At 34.2% G+C, this 20,267-nt stretch overlaps 1 protein-coding gene across 3 annotated transcripts in view; it reads left to right on the top strand.

The window, feature by feature from the left end:
• The window catches only part of LOC144970099 (uncharacterized), a 48,737-nt gene extending 32,828 nt beyond the window's left edge, over positions 1-15,909 (top strand). For all 3 annotated transcript variants that reach the window (XM_078909322.1, XM_078909321.1, XM_078909323.1), the window contains 13 exons: positions 274-348; positions 1,658-1,892; positions 3,922-4,074; positions 5,328-5,671; positions 8,850-8,911; positions 9,341-9,442; positions 10,061-10,210; positions 11,040-11,108; positions 11,589-11,709; positions 12,229-12,373; positions 12,729-12,863; positions 13,298-13,456; positions 14,442-15,909. In XM_078909322.1, coding sequence (XP_078765448.1) covers positions 274-348; positions 1,658-1,892; positions 3,922-4,074; positions 5,328-5,671; positions 8,850-8,911; positions 9,341-9,442; positions 10,061-10,210; positions 11,040-11,108; positions 11,589-11,709; positions 12,229-12,373; positions 12,729-12,863; positions 13,298-13,456; positions 14,442-14,617 — 1,926 coding nt within the window. In that variant the 3' untranslated portion in view covers positions 14,618-15,909. The remainder of the gene's footprint in view (positions 1-273; positions 349-1,657; positions 1,893-3,921; positions 4,075-5,327; positions 5,672-8,849; positions 8,912-9,340; positions 9,443-10,060; positions 10,211-11,039; positions 11,109-11,588; positions 11,710-12,228; positions 12,374-12,728; positions 12,864-13,297; positions 13,457-14,441) is intronic.
• Positions 15,910-20,267: the final 4,358 nt, after the last annotated feature.

The following is a 20,267-nucleotide window of genomic DNA, read 5'->3' on the forward strand; positions in this document are numbered from 1 at the left end:
TTTTAAAAATCGTGAAAATAGTCAATTAGGAGAAATACAGATGTTTATCTACATGTGTCGATTTGGTTACAGACTGAACTTACTGTCTAGAAATACTATGAGAGATTTGGTTTGAATACGATTGTCCTAGGAATTCGTATTTTGTTGTTCGCTATATAGATTTGAATTATCTTATTTTTTTTAACTGCTTTAATTTCGCTTTTAAAAACAATTCAACAGAAATTAAGGAAACTTTTGTGTAACAATGCTCTAATGTTGATCTGTCTGTTGCAGAAACACAGTAGAAAAGGAAATCATTTTTGTGATGTTCAGCTAGGTCCTGAAAACGAAGAGAATATGACAACCAGAGTGAGTTGGTTTAAAAACATTGGTTTTTTTTTGTTTGTTTTTCTACGCTTTTACATATTTTTGATGACTTTATTAATACCCCTATTACTGTAAAGGTACACAAAAATTTTGAATGTGACCGATTAAAAAAAAAATTCTGTTTCATTTTATTTTATTTTATTTTGAATAGGGGGGGGTGGAAGGGGGGGGGGGTTCCTGGCTCTTTTTACCCTTAAATATACTTTAACAATACAATATCCATTTTTGTCCGTATCATAATTAAAATTAAAGTCAAAAACAAAAGTCAAATGATGTTCGGTATTCAAGTAACAAGATCGGTGACTAGGATGGCAGCATTTAGGCTGTGATGCTGTATCTTTGAATAAGGTACTTTCTACACAATAACCCCACTCGACTTAGATGTCAATGAATTCCATGCTACAGGCAGTCACGAATTTTGTGAGAATGCAAGTGCAAAGAAGGATACCTAGCAAGCGACCTGTGCTCAACGAGATAAAAATTCTATTCCCTATTAGGGTATGTTTGAATCCTTGTTAAGAGTTTTGTAAAACCGTAGAAATATGACTTTAAAATTCGCATATGAGATTCACCAGTCTCTTGGTTTTTATGCTTGGATAAGAATTGTCAGAATGCGTTATCACCGTCTTTGTATATTTATTTACAAAAATTGTACCATATACGACGTGTACATAAATGCAGGTCCTGACACACGAAAGTAATTATGGGTCTAGTTTAACAATGTTGTAATGGAAAATATATTTTGCGTTATTTTTTTAGACTTCCAATATAACAATGAGCTCATAATGAATTGGGTTATCAGACCTGCATATATGTGCATGTCGATATACCATAATTGGCAGTTTATGAAACATTTAGATTTTGATATAGATATTATTATGATGTATATGTTGCCTATTTCAATAGATGGTATTCTTGCAAGAATATACCATAAATACCTGGCATATTAAATTGAAATTTTCAATTCCCTATTGGTATGTCACATAGCAAACCCATGAAAGCATATTTTACACAATCAGGTCAAAACAAATATCGAGACAGACCAACAACAAACATTCACATAATATTAAACAGAGACTTGAATCGCCGCAAAGCATTAAGGGTTAAGGTCAGAAAAAGATCTTGCAGACCTTCAATCCCTTTCAAAGGATATAGACCAATAGATAAAATCCTTCAATAGAATTAGAGCAGAAGCTGCCGAGGCATCCCAGTCGGTTGATTAGGACGCGGACGGCAATAAGTCAATAAGTCATGTCTCATACATTTTTTTAAAAATCTGGCTATATTTCAGGTTGAAAGATCGGCTGGTCGAATGCCTAGCCAGACCCACAGTACATCTGTCCAAATGCTGGCCTTTAGTAGACGTTACAGTGAGGCATTACGCCGTGCCCCTCCCCTCCGTACCCCGCCCTCTATCCCCACGCCCCAAAACAGTGCCAAAAAACCCAACAAGAGAGGTAGAATTTTTGTGGAACTGGAACACCACGCCAGAAAGTCTAGGAGTCCCAGAAACTATTTACAGAGAGGTAATTGTTTCATGTTGTCGTGTAAATGAATGCAATGCGAGCGTATCAAAGCTACCAATTTTATATAAATGAAATCTGGGAATGGGCTTGGGTAAATGTAGAATATGAATGATGATGATGGTGGTCATGGTGGTGGTGAATGTTGTGGTGGTGCAGGTGGTGGTGGTGGTGAAGATGATGATGAGGATGATGATGATGATGATGATGATGATGATGATGATGATGATGATGATGATGATGATGATGATGATGATGATGATGGTGATGATGATGATGATGATGATGATGGTGGTGGTGGTGGTGGTGGCGGTGATTGTGGTGGTCGTGGTGAATGTGGTGGTGGTGGTAATGGTGATGATGATGATGATGATGATGATGATGATGATGATGATGATGATGATGATAAGGAGAAGGAGGATGGTGATGATGGTGGTGGGTGTGGTGGTAGTAGTGGTGATGATGCTGGAGGTGATGGGGATACTGATGATGATGATGATGATGATGATGATGATGATGATAATGATGATGATGATTATGATAATCCCGCCTCCTCCCAATTGCACCAAGCAATGATTGGGTAGCCAGGTCTGACAAACCTCAGGGGAAGGACTTTCTACGTTGCATACCTCCGCGAAAACTAAATTTACCTCCTTATGGCTCCGAAGGAGAAAAACTGACATAAAAACAAACATCCAGCGTTTATAAGAAAAAGCTTACAATATCAAATCCTTTCTTAGTCAAAGAAATCACAAATCGTCAAGATGCAAAGGATTTTTATTATGGATCTTTATAATAAATTTTATTATTTTTTCCCATTTTTAACTGTAATGATAAAGGGTGAGTATTGACAAAAATTATAAATTGATAAATATATTCACAGCTGGGCATGCTCACAAATCGATGTTGTACCTACAATATCATAGATATGAGTGATTAACTGCCAAACACTGACAGATATTTTTTCTTTCATTTTGGCCAGAAAAAAATATTTATTTTAAATATCTATTAAGAGGACCCCAAGCTTGTCAAATAGTTTTAAACCCGAGACTTTATAGAAGAGTCGGGTTTTGGGATTTTTGACAAGTTAAGAATCATCTTAATCGAGCTGAAAACGGGAAAACCCTGTATTTTTCAGTGTATGGCACTTTGGTCATGTGGTTGTCTAGAATTAGTGTTAGTTTCGTGCAAAGGTTTAAATGTTAATATATGTGGAGATTCTGTGTTTCTGTATTCATTTGTTTGTCAGTTTAAAGGTTTTGCATCTTTTTTATACGTAACATGCATTTTCTTTTACACATCTAAAAATATGTCAAAATTTTAAACGTGTCAAATGATATTGTGGATATGACCTGTTTTTCTTTTTTTATTCTTTCATTCTTCTTCTTTTTCTTTCTTTTCTTTTTTTTGTCTTCTTCTTCTTCTTCCTCTTCTTCTTCTTCCTCCTCCTCTTCTTCTTCTTCTTCTTCTTCTTCTTCTTCTTCTTCTTCTTCTTCTTCTTCTTCTTCTTCTTCTTCTTCTTCTTCTTCTTCTTCTTCTTCTTCTTCTTTCTTCTTCTTCTTCTTCTTCTTCTTCTTCTTCTTCTTCTTCTTCTTCTTCTTCTTCTTCTTCTTCTTCTTCTTCTTCTTCTTCTTCTTCTTCTTCTTCACATAGCGGTTGCAAATTAATAACAATGGTATGGAGGGTATGTTTGTTTATGTCGATATCATTTTGTAAATCTATTCATGTTCATGTTATTTGTAATACCAATTGATTGTCTCGCCACATGTAGTAAATAAATTGTTGAACATTAAATTTAATGAATTGTCAAATTTTTCGAGATATTTGTTTTTGTCGATCGTTTTGATTGAGGATACATCTGGCTACATTCAAATTCAAATAGGGAAACGTGCACCAAATAAAAAGTACTTAGCTATTAAAAGATAAATTGCACCATGATTTAAAACCCAGTGGCCCCACGATTTTCACAATATAAAAAGGTCTAGTTCCTTTTGGAACGAATAAGCACAATGACATTTTATTACATTTTCAGTCCAAAGCTACCGCAGTATGGATAGCTCTCGATCCGATGCAGCCTTTTCTGCCATCAGCAATGACACAGTTGTGGGCACGTCCTTGCAGGTGTGCCGACTGCCTGTCTCTAGCAGAGATAGATCCTCCTTGATGTCCAATGATTATGATTTTGGTAGGTGTCAAATAATCTCTCACACATGATTTAACTCTCTCCTTTCTGACTGTTTGCAGGATTTTTTACTGAAATATCATACCACTACCGACTCAACACATAAATTGAATTTTTAAAAGCAAGTGCGTCCTTTGCATGATTTTGTTGAGTTCTTGTAAATATTACAAAGATTGTTCTTCAAATTTTATGATTTGTAAAACTAATCTGAATAGGACAAGTTTTGTCTGCAACGTAAAGAATGTGACAATTTTTCGGTAAGGAGAGGGTTAAGCTGTAGGTTGGTGAGGCTGTTGGTAGGAGTTATTTACTCACCATTCTCCTTCTAAACCTTACATTCTTTTCTATGCGCTTTTCTCTCCTTTTTTTTGGTACCAAATTTTCTCCCAGACCCTGGCTGGGTTTCCTTGAGGGATGCATACCGATATGAATATATATTTTTATCTATGAGTAATATTTTTTTTTCATGCAACTCGTCTTGTAGTGAGTATGTTTTAAAAATTATTGGGAGATCCCGTGCTCTTGAATAGCCTCGTTTTGGTACACATGTAGCTTGCTTTTGAGATTTACCTCAACTCTTTACTGAAAATTATGTTAAGGACCTGTGACCCAAGGTGTTGTAGACATAGAGCTTTTGACACACCTGTCCTTGTGTGTTGTGTATGACATATTTTACTTTTCTTAGGCGCTGGTATGATCTTGAGATGTTGTAAGGGTTGTTATGATGCTAAAGCATAATCTAAGCTTACACAATCTAAGCATTATTCCTAAAAAAAATAATGGCAATGGCAATTTACTTACCAGTACACAAAACACACAATAAACATACTGCTGCTTGAAGCTCGAAGGAAAAATAATGATAAGTAATGAAATGTACGCTTCAATTTGTTGAATAGAGACAGATAAGGTGGACGTTTCGGGTTTCCCCTTTATCAATAAAACACTGTGAATGAAAGAAACAGTAAATACGAATGGGAAATGTGAGAAACACACAGTGAATTAACAAAGGGGAAATAGAAATGTAACAAAAAGTTACCAGGGCTAATTTTTGGGATGATTGATTTCTTCTACTTGTGTTTCTGCTTTGTTTTGGCGCTGTATCATTCACACATTTTCAAAATTTTATCTGTTTTTTATCTGTTTTATCTGCACCAGTTTCTGCTCCTAAATTTTTAACATGCTGAGGGTTAGCATGCTGTTAGAAAAAGAGCATGATAATTATGGGTCTTTTATTATGTTTTACGTTTATGCCACAGATTCTCTCTATCAAAAGACCTGGGACCAAACGCCATTTCTGTCTAGAGAACCAACTTCCTTACAAGCCATCAACGAAAACAATGGCCAGCAAATATCCCTGGACAGACAGGTGTCCTTCGCTACATATTCACGAGGGGCAATATCGTCAAAACCCATGACAGCACCCACTACAGGAATGCAGACAAATCTGGGAATACTGGACGATTTGAAGCTTCAGAGAAATGCCACATTCACCAGCATTGGGTCCAAGCAGACAGCCATGTCTGCTGGTGTCCCTCCATCTAGTCGTTCTATCGCACGCATTGGAAGACCCATCGCACAAGTATCTCATGTGCCAGATCCAGTGAGTTTTTATTTTTGAATTTTGTTTTATTTTTGTTTGAAAATAAAAACTATTGAATACATTGACATGATCCCTTATTACATTTTTGCCAGAAAATTGTTAGCTACATACCATTCATTGAATGGTTAAGATGGCCAACTTGTCAAGAAATCGTGAACCCAAATGTTTAATAAGACTCGGGTAGAAGACTTAATAAACTTAATGAAATTACAATTTCAGTCATCTTAAACTGTTGATGTATGAAGGAAATGTGCTTCGACCAAAATGAAATTGAAACGTCTTGTTAGTGCACTCCAATAAGTATTAACATCTTATAGAATAGAAACGAACATTGTAATATGTGATTTTTCACACAAAGTTTTAGTTCAAGTCCAATTTCAATATATATGGAAGATTCCCGCCGGAAGTGGCTCGTTGATTAAAGGAATCGTATCGTTTAGATTTGATTCTTACAATTTAAACAGCAAACCAATTGTTGCTTTAGTCCGTCAAGTCATATACAACTGTGTCAAAATGAAGTAAATATAAAAATGATAATATCGTCATGTTTGCATTCCGACATAAAACTTAACAACTGTTATGGTAGGAATTTTATGACCAAAATACCAAGGCATACCTAAAACAATTCGACTTATTGACAAAAATCAAGCGACAGATGTATCTTATGAGATTATATTTTAAAAATGTGGTACTTTGGTTCTTAAAGTATCTCTTTAATTCTGAAAACATAAAAATATATTCAAGAGCTTCTTCCTGACTAGGAACCCTCAATCTGTTAATCAAATTGCAACATTACCTGAGCAAATACAAAGTCATCAATATATATATATATTAGTAAAAAGCCCGCAATTTCGCGGGGAATGAACTATTTCCATTCGATATTATACCCACCATTATTTAATGAGGGCAGATTGGTTAACAACGTTGTCTGTGTAACTTGGTACATCCTCTGTTGATTTTTATGTGTGGCCCAACATGAAGTGTAAGCCGCTATAGCCTCTGACCCGTGACACAGCAACATATAGTTGTCCGTGTATGAAAACAGGTTGTGGTAATAAAATCAACTGCGAAAATAAACCTGAAGTAGCAGACGTGAGCAGAGTTGAAAGACGATTCTGGGATCGAGAACTTACCTTACAGTACAGTACTCTGGTGATCATGTTTGGTGGCGTTTCACCGTTTTTATGCACCTCCACTGACTTTAAATTATAAAAGGAAATCAAATTATCTGTTTATCTATCTGTAAAAAATACATTTCTAATTTTCAAATCTTTCAGTAGAGTTGTGCGCCGTATAATTTTTTTTTATTGACTCAAATGGCACAATGTTCTCCACAAGGCTAGACTATATTTAAGAAATGATTTTCAATTCCATTGTATTTATCTTCCAACAACATTCTACATGTTTTTATATTTCACTTTCTAAACTGCATTACACAGTTCCTCCCCGCCTCCCCTCTTTTCACTTAATTAATTGCGCACCTTTTTAGAAATATCTAGCATTCTGTTTTAATTCGTGCTTCCTTACAAAGGAGCATACTAATTTCCTGCCAACCAATGTTTTGTTTATTCATCTTAACTACGCCACTACCACATTATCTCATTCATCTTTGGTGTTTCATTTATCCTGTTTTGCTGATAAAGGGGAAACCCGAAACATTCATTTGATCTGTTTTTGTAATTAAATTGAAGCTTACATTCAATTTCACATGATTATTTATTTCTTCGAGCTTCGAGCAGCAACATTTACATTAAGTGAATACATTATACTGGGTATGTAGGAGCTTTCGGAATGTCTCCCCTTTACTTTGCTGATGGAAAAACAAACATCCTAGCACCTTTACTAAGACTTATGACTAACCCTAATAGAAAAAAAATATACTCCGATATCGAGCTAACCCTAATAGAAAAAATGATGACAAATTGAATAAATAAACGCCTGACAAAAGATCAACGGTGTAAATACAAATTTAAAGAATACTGGGGATGTAGGAGCTTTCGGAATGTCTCCCCTTTGCTTAACTTATGGAAAAACAAACACCCTAGCACCTTTAATAAGACTTATGACTAACCTCTCGAGCTAACCCTAATAGAAAAAAAAACAACTCTCGGACTGCTTTGAACTACCTTTCAATACTTAACAAATCAAACTGGCGGCCGAAAATCAAAACAATGGTCAAATTAGGAAATTTTAAACTTTCACAAATCTATCAAGGTTTGTTCTAGAGTTTTTAAAATACTTCTATATAATGACAAATTGAATAAATAAATGCCTGACAAAATATCAACCTTGAAAATACAAATTTAAAGAATACTGGGGATGTAGGAGCTTTCGGAATGTCTCCCCTTTACTTAACTTATGGAAAAACAAACATCCAAGCACCTTTACTAAGACTTATGACTAACCCTAATAGAAAAAAAATCCTTCGATCTCGAGTTAACCCTAATAGTAAAAAAAGAATCAAAATTGCGACTGAAATACCTTCATGTGATCAAGTAATAATATCACTATGAATGCCACGATTTGCTGAAAAATGCCAACACACACACATGTATACACCACACACAACACACACACACAAACACACACACACACACACGCACACACACACACACACACGCACACACACACACAAACATACACGCACTTAGAACATACTACTACATAACAACACTGATCACCGCTAAATCAACAACACAACGGAAGTAATAATAATACTTGATGTCATAAATAGATGACGCAAACTGACAACTTTTTACAGTGACGAAATTGGTTGATTTTGAGAGTGTTTAGTGTCGTCGGTACGTATTTTATGATATCTGTGTGACTCAACGAACATTCAAACTGACTTTAAATTATAAAAGGAAATCAAGTTATCTGTTTATCTATCTGTAAAAAATACATTTTCAAATCTTTCAGTAGAGTTGTGCACCGTATCAATTTTTTTATTGACTCAAATAAGCACAATGTTCTCCACAATGCTATATTTTTTTAAAGAAAGGATATATATATATATATATATATATATATATATATATTTGTGTGTGTGTGTGTGTGTGTGTGTGTATCAATGTCTTTAATACAGTCACTTGGCTTTTGTTGAGAGTTATATTCTTATATAATTTTAAGATTATTTTTTAATATTTCACTCTTCACACTACATGGTATCTTTTCCCAGGATGAGTTGATCCAAGCTGTTCAGATGCAAAAAGAAGCTGCTGCAGCCGTTGACATACAAAGGTAATAACGTCTTCTTGTCTTTAACAAATTCATACGCTTTTATTCGTATCTTTCCCATGGAAAGCTCCCAATAAAACCGCTATATGTGTGTCTACTTCGTCTATTAACCCAAAATGTTAGGTTCTCATTGTTACAGTGAAATTAATCTCAAACCAGTGCAAAGCACTCTCCGTTACAACAATGTTTTTAAAAGCCTATTATCGCATTTGGCCATCAATCTTGTAAATAAATGCACAAAGATCTATGTTGCTACCAAATAGGTGCAAGTAATTATGATATATCTGGTGATAAAATAAATAACTGTATGAATAAACTCAAGGCTATGATATAAATCTCTCTTTATTGTATGATAGCTCACGTAGGTAACATTTTTCAATACTTAGAATCTTTTCCATACATAAGTCAAATGTCTTTGTGTGAACCCTCCAGAATATTCCGTGGCTATGTGGCTAGAAACATTTACAAATCGTTGGTGTCGGATGAAAGACAGAGACTGGAAGATGAAAGGAAAGCAGCAATCAGAATTCAAAGGTAAGTGTGTTGTTATAGTTAAGGCATGTTAAAAAAGTTTGAACAATGAAAATCAATTGGTGATGTTATTGTTGTGGCATATTAAATATGTTTGAACACTGAACATCCATTGGTGATTTTATCATTATGACATGTTACATATGTTTAAGTTATTAACATTTGTAGTTTGTGCTATAGATATGCCATGTTAATTATTTTTGAACTATGAACATCTTTATATGTTATAGTTATGCCATGTTAAAAATGTTTGAACTATGAATATCTATTGGTGATGTTATAGTTATGACACGTTAAATATGTTTGAACCATTAACCTCTATGGGTGATGCTTTGATATATTAAATATTTTTGTCCTATGAACATCTGTTGGCGATCTTATAATAATGCCATGTTAAATATGTTTGAGATATTAACATGTGTATGTGTTGCTAAATGTGTTTATAACTAGGAACGTCTGTAGGTGTTGTTATAGTTATGCCATAATTAATATATGTGAACTAGTAACATTTAGAGGTGATGTTATAGTTATGCACTGTTAACTTGTTTGAACCATGAACGCTGAGGTTTAGATTTGACATACACATATAATTTTCACGGGTTTTCTTTTCATCAACAAAAGTATGTACAGAGGTCACATGACCAGGAAGAATGCCATATACAATCGACCACCGTTAAATCCAGAACTTGTGTTATGGGGAAAAGATGTGTCCAAAATCCAGGCTGCAAACGCCTCAAGGAGGAATGCCAAGGTGGAGAATCTGTCAAACGAGTAAGAGAGGCTAGACCTAGAATAATTAATAAAATTATGTCAATACATTACAAAAAATGCATGGTCATCAACCGGCAATTCTGGAGTTTTATAGTGTTTAACTTGCTAAACAATGCTTCTTTTACTTTGCTAGAAGGCCATATGTAGCAAATGTCTTCTTTATACAGTACAAGTGGCATGGTGGGTGCCTTTCATGTAATAACACTTACAATTTATTTATCACTGAAATTAGCAAAGTACTCGTTTACACCCGAGTGGAATGGGCTCATTTATATTAATATCCTCTACATCACTATTTATTTATGCATTTATTTATTGCCTAACCTAGGAACATAATACTGGGTCCAAAGTTTTGCTAACATTTTCCTCGTCCGATTTAGTTATTAACTATGTTCACTGTGGTTTGGTTTTCTCTGAAGAAGAGACATAGCTTTGATTATGCCACCAACTTTATTTTACTGTATATTAGATTAACACAAGTCAAAGTGATACTAAGTTGCTAGAGGCTTCGAACTGTAAACAGTAATGAACAAAAATGAATATAAATGCTTCGAAAAAAACCCCAATGCGGAATGTTTTAGGCGCAAAACCCTTCTTCAGCAAATAATAAAAACAATGATTCTGCAGAAAGGGCGTGCCAAATATTTTTCTGTCATCTATCTGTGTTTTAAGTGATGTATTCATGTTTTTATTGTTTTTGTTTTGGGCTGAAGAACGGTTTTGATCCCAAAACGTTCCGAGTTTGGTATTATTTTCTTTATTGAAAATGTTATTCGATGAGTCACAATTTTGAATTATTTAACCTTTTTTCTTATGATTTGTTCCACAGGATGTCTGCCAACCAAAGAGATGCTAACAGTAAAATGGCAGTCATTGGTCCACATGTTGAAATTTATGAGTGAGTTTTGCCATCATTCAATACTTATTACATCCAAGATTACCCATTGGATGGTTTAAAGGTATTGGCCTTTTCTGTGAGAGGCCAACCTTTGCTGTCTCATCTATTCCCCTCCACGTGACTGTCTATCTACTAAAATAAGATTGCTTTGTTTTGCCCAGGCCCTGGCTAGGACTTTTTTCTGAAAGGGAATCATTCACATTATTGTAAATAATCTCACTGTTATAAAAAACTTGAACTTTTATTTTGTTAGGTTTATTCATGTTTAGAATCATGTTCATGCATCTGTATTGTGATTTTATATGGCAATGTTTCAAAGTAAATAAAAGTGAATAAGAACGTACAACTTGAGCTGATATAAACTCTCAATGTATCTTATTTATTGCCATTTCTATCCATAATTTCTGACCATCCAAAGAAATGAAGCTGATATAACTCCTCATTATATCTTACGTATTTGTGATCATCTCTTTCCATAAGTATTTACCACCCAAAGAAGACGGGACCATCAAAGAAAGAATTAAATCAAGCAGCCACCAAACTCCAGAAGGTGGTTAGAGGTTGGATGATAAGAAGAAGAATGGAGAAATTGGCCAGGAAGGTAGGCGATGTTCCAGATTTAAGCCAAAAAATTAACCACAAATTTAAAGTCATTTCATTTGATAAAGAGGAAACCCAATATGTAATTAATCAGAATTCTTATCTTCTATTTTGAAGTTTAACATTTCTCCACATCCTTTTTATTCAGACTAAAGCTTTAGGCCGCTTATTGTAATAATTTTTGTCTCGATGAATAACGATGATAATACGCCAGGTTTGTGTAAAATCGAAATCTATCTGTAGATTTGACCCACTTCTTCAAATCGGTATAAGGCCAGGTTGAACCAGATGCAGAAGAGTGAATTTCAAGTCAAAATGATCAGAAATATATAAATATAGCCTTTCACTCCTTTGGAATCTACGTTTATTCTTCTCAATAAAATAATAAAACTTATTAACTTTGATCAAAATCACGTACTTTACAATGTAAAATCACTTTTCATCATCTGAATTACCCCAGTATAATACTGTTTTGGGAAAGTAGACCATAAATGCTTATATCTATTGCATCTTTTGCCAGGCGACTTGGTATGGCTCCAGCTTCCCCAAAATGGTGAAGGAATACAAGACAATGATAAAGCGTGTGCAACATCAACACGGGGTGGACAAGGCAAAGAGTCCGTTCAGCATCAAAGAAATGGGTGACTACATCGACACTAGGAGAAGTAGGTTTCCAGTAATTTTTGTTTATTACTTATTACTGTCCGTAGAAAAGTCATTTTGCACACTTTTTCCTCATCTTGTCTGAGGTTGACTTTAAAATCGGAGGTTCCCTTGGTGTAAAAACCAAAGACGATACTAATGCCAATTAGTCTGCATGTCTTGATCTGGATGTTAAATGGCGTCTATTTGTATGGCGTGAATGTATACTATACACTGTTCAATGTGGACATAAAATAATGATTATGAATTAAGTAGAGCCTGGTATTTACAATGGATAAGCAATATATAAATATCTTCTTTTTTTTGTCTCTCTTACATGATGTATAAATATCTTGGGGTTGTTTTTTTTTTCTTCAGGATATGAAAGCGTGTTTGAGAAGAAAGCATTTGGAGGAGAGTTAGAACGCAATGACATCGAGGCTTTCTTCAAGGAATGTGACCTTTACCCTTCCCAGGCTGAGATTGAGGAGGCGATGGATGTCACAATGCATGGTGAGACAACTCTTGATTTTTGTTGGGATTTTATTTGGGGGGGGGGGGTTGTTTGGTTATTTTTTCTTTTCTTATTATTTAAGCTTGTTTTTGTTTTATTTTCAAATATAAAATTAATGTAAATAAGTCAATTATTAAAAGAATTCAATTCAATCCAGTTCAAAATCTTTTTATTGTCGGAAATATTCTGCATATTTCTCTGAGTATTTGGGAGTAATAACAAAAAAGAAATTTTTTAAAAAAGGGATAATTATTAGATCTATACGATCTTACTACGACATTTTAATTATTATACATAACAATACATCCATACTAATAGTAAACAAACTCTCTATAATATTAATTAAACTTTATTAAGAGAAGTGATATCTATAGATGTTTACATTCTTTCAGTTTGACTTCAACTTTTTGTCAACACGTATATTATATTTTAGGTAAAGCTAACAGACGAGAAGGCAAAGGTTTGAAAAAGAATGAATTATTAGACATGATATTTTACATTTACGTTCCACCGGCCACGGAACTGGAGGGGACGAGACAAAGTACTTGGATGAACCCTATCATCGATGGAAAGGAAGCAAGGAAACTCATTGGTATGCTAAAATCTCAACCGTCTCTCTCTCTCTCTCTCTCTCTCTCTCTCTCTCTCTCTCTCTCTCTCTCTCTCTCTCTCTCTCTCTCTCTATCTATCTCTCTCTCGCTCTCTCTCTCTCTCACACACACACACACACACACAAATATCTATCTCTATCTATCTATCTATCTATCTATCTATCTATCTATCTATCTATCTATCTATCTATTTATTTATTTATTTTTATCGATGTTCTCACTTCATACATTTTTGCCGACAATGTTGTTTCTGCTCAGCATCGTTAGGGCAGAATGAAGGGTTTGAGAGTTTTTGCCAAGATGAAGGTCGTTTAAATAGATCGATATTTGAAGGACGAATTTTCTGGCCAAATTTTTTAATGCGAGCTTTTCCAAAGTAGGCTACTCCAGTTAACTGGTCAAGATAAGCGTATCTACTTCACTGAGGAGAATTATAGTAAAATGAAAGGAGTAAAATGACTCTTATGAAAGATAAAAAACAAAACAAAGTAAACGACGTTTCGGCCTTTGTCCTTCTTCGGGTAAACAAGAAAAGGAAATATGTTATATTACATTGGCATTATAGTTAAAACATTATAGGTAAAATGTGTGGGTGTGTGTGTGTGTGTGTGTGTGTGTGCAAGGGAAAGAGAGAGAGAGAGAGAGAGAGAGAGACAGAGACAGAGAGAGAGTGAGAGAGAGAGAGAAAGAGCGACAATGAGATGGAATAATGAGATGAAATATAAACCAGATCAAAACTATATATTGACCCCCTCCCTCCCCTGTTAAAATATATAAAAAAAATAGAGGAGAATGAATGTCATTTCATAAAGTGCATAAACCCAAAATTTCATAATTAATGCTCAATTTAACTATATATTCTTTTTGTTGTTGTTGTTGTTGTTTAGTTGTTTCCGTTTCATCTTCAAAATACCAGTTTGGCACCATATGGTCACATATCTATTTTTTATTATATTCCAATCACAGGAAGTGAATTTGTCGAAGCTGCACCTCTTGAGCCGTGTGCAAAACTGGTCATTGAGGTGAAGAAAGAACAAAGATTGAAAGAACAAGCAAGGAAAGAACAAGAAGAAAGAAAGCAGTTTTTGCAGAAAAAGGAGTCGCTTACGAGCCTCGCAAGTGAGGGCAAAAAATCAAAATAAGTTAGTTTTTGTTTTGTTTTTTGGAGGGATTTTGTTTAAAGTTGTTTATTGCATGTTTTTAAAAACATTTTATTGTAGTTGTTTTTGGTTGTTTATGAAGAGATTTTTGTGTAGTCTTACGTGCACATATTTTGCAGTTCTGATAACCTAGTGAAATTATGGGCTTGATGTAACATTGTTGTAACGGACAATATTCTACGTTGGTTTGAGAGTATTTCAATTACAACAATGAGGCAATAACAAATTTGGGTTATCAGACCTGCAAATAAGTACATGTTGGTGTAGCCGTTTTTAGTTGTTTTCCCCTACATATGATTCATTAAGTAGTTTATCTATTTTAGATGCAAGGAATTTTTGTGCCAAATGCTTTTTGCAAGTCCAAATATTCATCAATATTTTGTCATGAAGCTATGTCTTTTTCTGTCAGGTACCAGAATCATTGTGCCTTAAGATTTTTACTTTTTTTTGCATCATAATTTATTGCATTTGTGACTCACCGTCTCTAAACGGTATTATGTCGGGATGACTTGGGTGCAAAAAATTGAATTTAGTGACAAAATCATGAAACTTGGGGTTTGTTTCGATCTGTTATGTTACAGAATGAAGACAATTTCTCACAATGTAGAAGCTCAAAAATTGGTATTTACTATCAATTTAATTCTAAAGTCACTTTTCGGGGTCCAATTCATTCCGACATAATACCGTTTCGAGACGAAGGGTCACATTTTATTTAAACAGCTGATGTATTTTGAGATTAACAATTTTTAGCCTTTGTATGATATAGAGGAATGAATCGAAAATTATTTATTATCACCAGACCAATATGATAAACTTAGTCTAATAAATATAACTTTACAATAACAACAATAAGTGGTAGCAGAAAATATAACACTATTTCTTAATCCACAATTTAGGACTATTCAATATTTTAACATCTTCATTTTATTTCAATATCATATAAAGTAATAGAGTAATTAGACACAGCTTGAAGCTAGGTGTGTTAAAGTTACTGGCATCAAAAGGGTTTTGAAATTTTAACAAAAATCAAAGCAGTTAAAAGAAGAATGTTTTGGGTCAACGTTTTAAATGAAGCTTCATTTTATTTTGACTCCTTTGTTTTCGTTTCTTTATTATAGCTTTTGCTAAGAAAATAAGATGTTATTTTTAATGTTTTATTGTTCACTTTTTTTTGTTTTTTTTGAAAACGTTATACATCAAAATGTTTAGTTTAGTTTAGGTTCTTCGTTGGTTTTGGAATTTTGTCAATAAAATAAATAATGAGAGATGCTGAACCGTTTTGCTTGTATCGAGTTTATTTGATTTTCTGTATTGATTTTTTAATTCATTTTTTTTTTAATAGAGCTTTTATAAAGCGCAATATTCACTAAATGTGCTCAAAGCGCTTTAGAGTTGTGCTAATTTTTCCAAAGACTAAACGTTAATTGAGATTGAGTGTCTTACTGCTGCCGCACACCGACAAAAACACTTTCTTTCATTTTAGCCAGAAAACTTTTACTTCAAATATTGATCAATTAAGATGAGCTACAACTGGTCAAAAAAAACTTAGTTTCTTTGTATGGTCGATGCCATCTTAATTGATCGATTATTGAAGGAGAATATTGATAAAGTCAACACTGCCAGACCAGAAATATTGTTTGACTTTAAGAAAGGTTGGCTTTATCCCATATAAATGGATAATGAAAACGTTGCTCCTTAAAGTTTGAAGAAATATTTAACAATAGGAAATCGAATGGAAGTTTCAATTTAATCAACGAAAACATATAATGTGGAAGTTTTATCAATAAAATATGATTAATGAAACACTGAAGACGAACGAGAGATGTGGGAATGGGTTTGTTTGTATTAATCTTTCACTAGTCTTCAGTGTTACATTCGTTTTGTTTTGTTGATAAAGGGCAACCTTGAAACGTCCTCTTTATCTGTTTTCATTTATTAGATTGAATCTTTTATTCAGTTTCCAATTGTTATCCATAATCAATGGAACATACTAAGATAAAGAACAGTTAATTTGAGACCAACAAGAGGTGTTGATTTTAACCAGAAGTTGACTTTAAGAGTATTGTCTTTATGCGGAGTCCACTGTAAAAGTGGGGGGTTTTTTTCTCCTATTTTTGTTTCTGTTTTTGTTGTTGACCAAAATGAAATAATGTGTTTTGTCAGTGTATGGCAGACCGGTGCTTGCTTGTTTTATGGATAAGGGTACCGATTGATTTATTACCTTTAATTATATGAAACACATAATATGGGGTTTTGGCAGATTTTACTTTTCAAATATATTGAGCCATTACTTTGGTATGCAGTAAGATTTATTTTAGATCATTGGTGATGAAGATAAATGTACTTTATTATTTTGAATTGGTTGATATTATATATTTTTTAATACTCGTAGTGGGATCCACAAAAATATGTAATAAAAGGTAGCTTAATCGCATCACATGATAGTCACTGAAACTTCTGATGGTAACAGGTAGTAATTTCAGGAATTTTTTCGTTTTATATATATATATATATATATATATATATATATATATATATATATATATATATATATATATATATATATATATATAATATGTGACCCGCCGATCTATTCTAGTATTATTTTGAGGTGAACCAATTGCTCATTTTGAATTCAAAGTCAAAGTATACTCTGTTTAGGAAGTGAATATTATACTGTAGTTTCTTGAACTGCAACCCCCACTCCCACTTACATTATGTATTTTTGATCATACCATCACTTTGATTCTGAATAATACAAGATGGAGGTGCTGGATCACATTTATGCTTACATACACATATAAATATTAATTTGCCCTGTAAGTGTAAGGCCAAAGATTGTTGAACATGAAACAAATTACATAGTGCTAACCCAACCCTTTTCCCTTTTCAGTGGGGTTTGAGTTTACTCGTTACCTGTTGCCTTAAAACAGTGTAAAGGGATGCCAAGTGCCTTTTCCGTTTGTTTGTTTTGTTGTTTTTTTTTTTGGTTTTTTTTTTGTTTGTTTTTTTTTTCAACACCGCAGTTCACACTTCAGCAACTTTTCTTGCCTCCAGTAAGAGAGCCACTGAATGTTCTTCTCAAGAGAGAAATATTATTATAAGAATTGATGCAAGAAAGGCCCCATATACTTGAAAAGGACAGAGAGATGTTTTCGTTTACTCATTTACAAGGTTTATTTTAGATGAAATATGATGCTCCTCTCATTTGCAGGGTTTGTTTTTTTTTTATTTGAAAAATCATTTGGCATCCCATACTATGTCAGCGTTGATGCCAAAAGAGGAGAGGAGGGGGGGGGGGTGGATGTTTAAAGTTTAAATGACAAAAAAATGTTAAGTTTTTAAGTCTATGTCAGATTTAGCAATTGTATTCGTTCTCCTTGAAGGAAAACTTAACCCAAGTCCCATATATGTTGTAATGTAATGTAATAATTGATATTTATATAGCGCGCAGAATCCACAAAATGCTCAAAGGCGCTACACATAAAAAGACAATAGGTAACACTAAACGCAAATACTATTTCGACCTAAAATTCTTATTTTTGCATCTACTAAACCACTCCAAGTTAATATCGTTTTGGGGCTATGAGCCACATTCCTTACCCGTGTCACCCAAAACAGTGATAGCAACAATGCTACTCAAAGCATTTCAGTATGTATGGAGTACCCGATAAGAATTAACCTGGTTGTGACGTGTCCCAAATCTTTTGTTTTGTCTGGCACTGTTTCATACCCACCTTGACATTTCTAGAAGAGAGAAAAATCTGTATATTCATGGGGATAAAAGTCTGGATTTGAAAAGAAAAAATTATTTCAATCCCAAAATGCAAGATTCTCGTCCTTGGTAAATATCTTTTTAAAATACTATGCAGCGTAGTTCAATTGGACCATAATATGTCCATTTCTGAGTAAAATATTCCTATTTTTTACTAATTTCAATCGGGAAAAGTGTGTATGAAACAGTGCCAGACAAAGCAAGAAAGAAAAAGAAACATCCTTTTTTAAAAATAGCCAGTCATGGCAGTCGGAGTTTTTGGGATGTTTTTTTTTTTCTTGTATTTTTCTTTCTTTGTCTGGTACCGTTTCATACACACTTTTCATTTATCTATCTTACAGCAATGACAGCTCCCTATTTTGTCACTAATTTCAATCTGAAATTTGGATTCAGAACTCCGAATCTGTTGTTTGAAATCCGCATTTAGCCAAGTTTGACTCTCAAAAATGTGTACTTTTACAATAAAATCTGTATAATCTGGTGATCTCCCTTTGATCAAATCCTGTTAAGATACCAGACTATTTTTAATGAATTTCATAATTTCTTGTTTTACTTCAACTTTTTAAACTGTCTTTCACTGTGGTTTTGCTATTGTTTATTTACAGATATGATGTAGAAATGTATTATTTACTAATGCAGAGACTCGGAAAACATTGCTCTCTTTTTTAGTTATTTTACGATTATTATGATTTTTTAAAACTATTGTTGTACGCTATATGCTGGAACAAATGATGTGATATACATCGAATTCCATAATCTTAGTGAAGATTGTTTCCTTAGTGTGATAGAAAACTGTGATACTATCATTATTCTGTTATTAGTTTATTTCAGCGAAATAATAAAACTTATATTTTTTTCAAATTACTTGTTTTCTTGAATAGAAAGATATACTTACTAAAGTACGAGTGTTAAGCCCACCGGTAGATCATTCTCCAAGCAAGCAAAATGACAGGTGCATGTCGCAATTGCATGCCAGTCGAGTCCCACCCCCCCCCCCCCCCCCCGACTTCCTGTCTACCGAGCAGCTATTGGGCCGCTGGATCTCTTAGATCAGGCGGAAAGTACATTGCGACTGAACAGAGCCCTAGCAAACTCCAATGGGTGTCAAGCAAGATCGCATAGTCGCACAATAGTATCATTGGTGTGGAGCATTGCCGTGATTCATCACGCTGCCAGCAGGACACATAGAACCAGATTTACATGCTATAAAGTACAAAATGTATATGAGGCATCCTTCAGTGTTCTAGCACTTTAACAATATTCGCCAATTCCTACAGTCTAGTTTTTAATAATAATCAATGGGGTTGAGTACTTTGAGTACTTCACCCAAGGAGAGTTTTGGGATTATTTCCAGCCATCCGAACACTGATCATGCTAACATCACTCCAACTCACTCAATCCTCTCCGGATTTGCTGGCATTTAACACGATGTAAGGGATCTCCACCCGTCTGTCGTTGTTTTTAAAAACACAGTATATGCAATGTTAACCAAATGGCACATATTGTGTTCTTTAATAAAACGACAATGGTCCTGTCAGCTGCTATTCTTGGGGCCACCTCAAGGGACAAGCCTCTCTGCTCTAGGTCTCTCTCCACGGTAGGTCTCCAGCGCTCCTTGGGGCGGCCTTGCTTCCTCTTTTCTTGGGGTATCATTCGGTAACATCACGTGACCTTTATTGCAAGTCGAGTGAGTCACCGTACCGTTGAGCCACCGACGCCACCAAAAATGTCTACTGTCTTTTTTTATCCTTGTCACTCATCGGAAGTTCGGATTGGATGAGTATTCTTTTATTACCCAATTGCGTATTGATATGCTCAACATTTTTTTGAAAACTTTGCTACAAGACAAGACACAAA

The sequence above is a fragment of the Berghia stephanieae genome, chromosome 4 (assembly GCF_034508935.2).
Source record: "Berghia stephanieae isolate SIO BIC M18660-M18661 chromosome 4, UCSD_Bste_1.3, whole genome shotgun sequence".
NCBI lineage: Eukaryota > Metazoa > Mollusca > Gastropoda > Nudibranchia > Aeolidiidae > Berghia > Berghia stephanieae.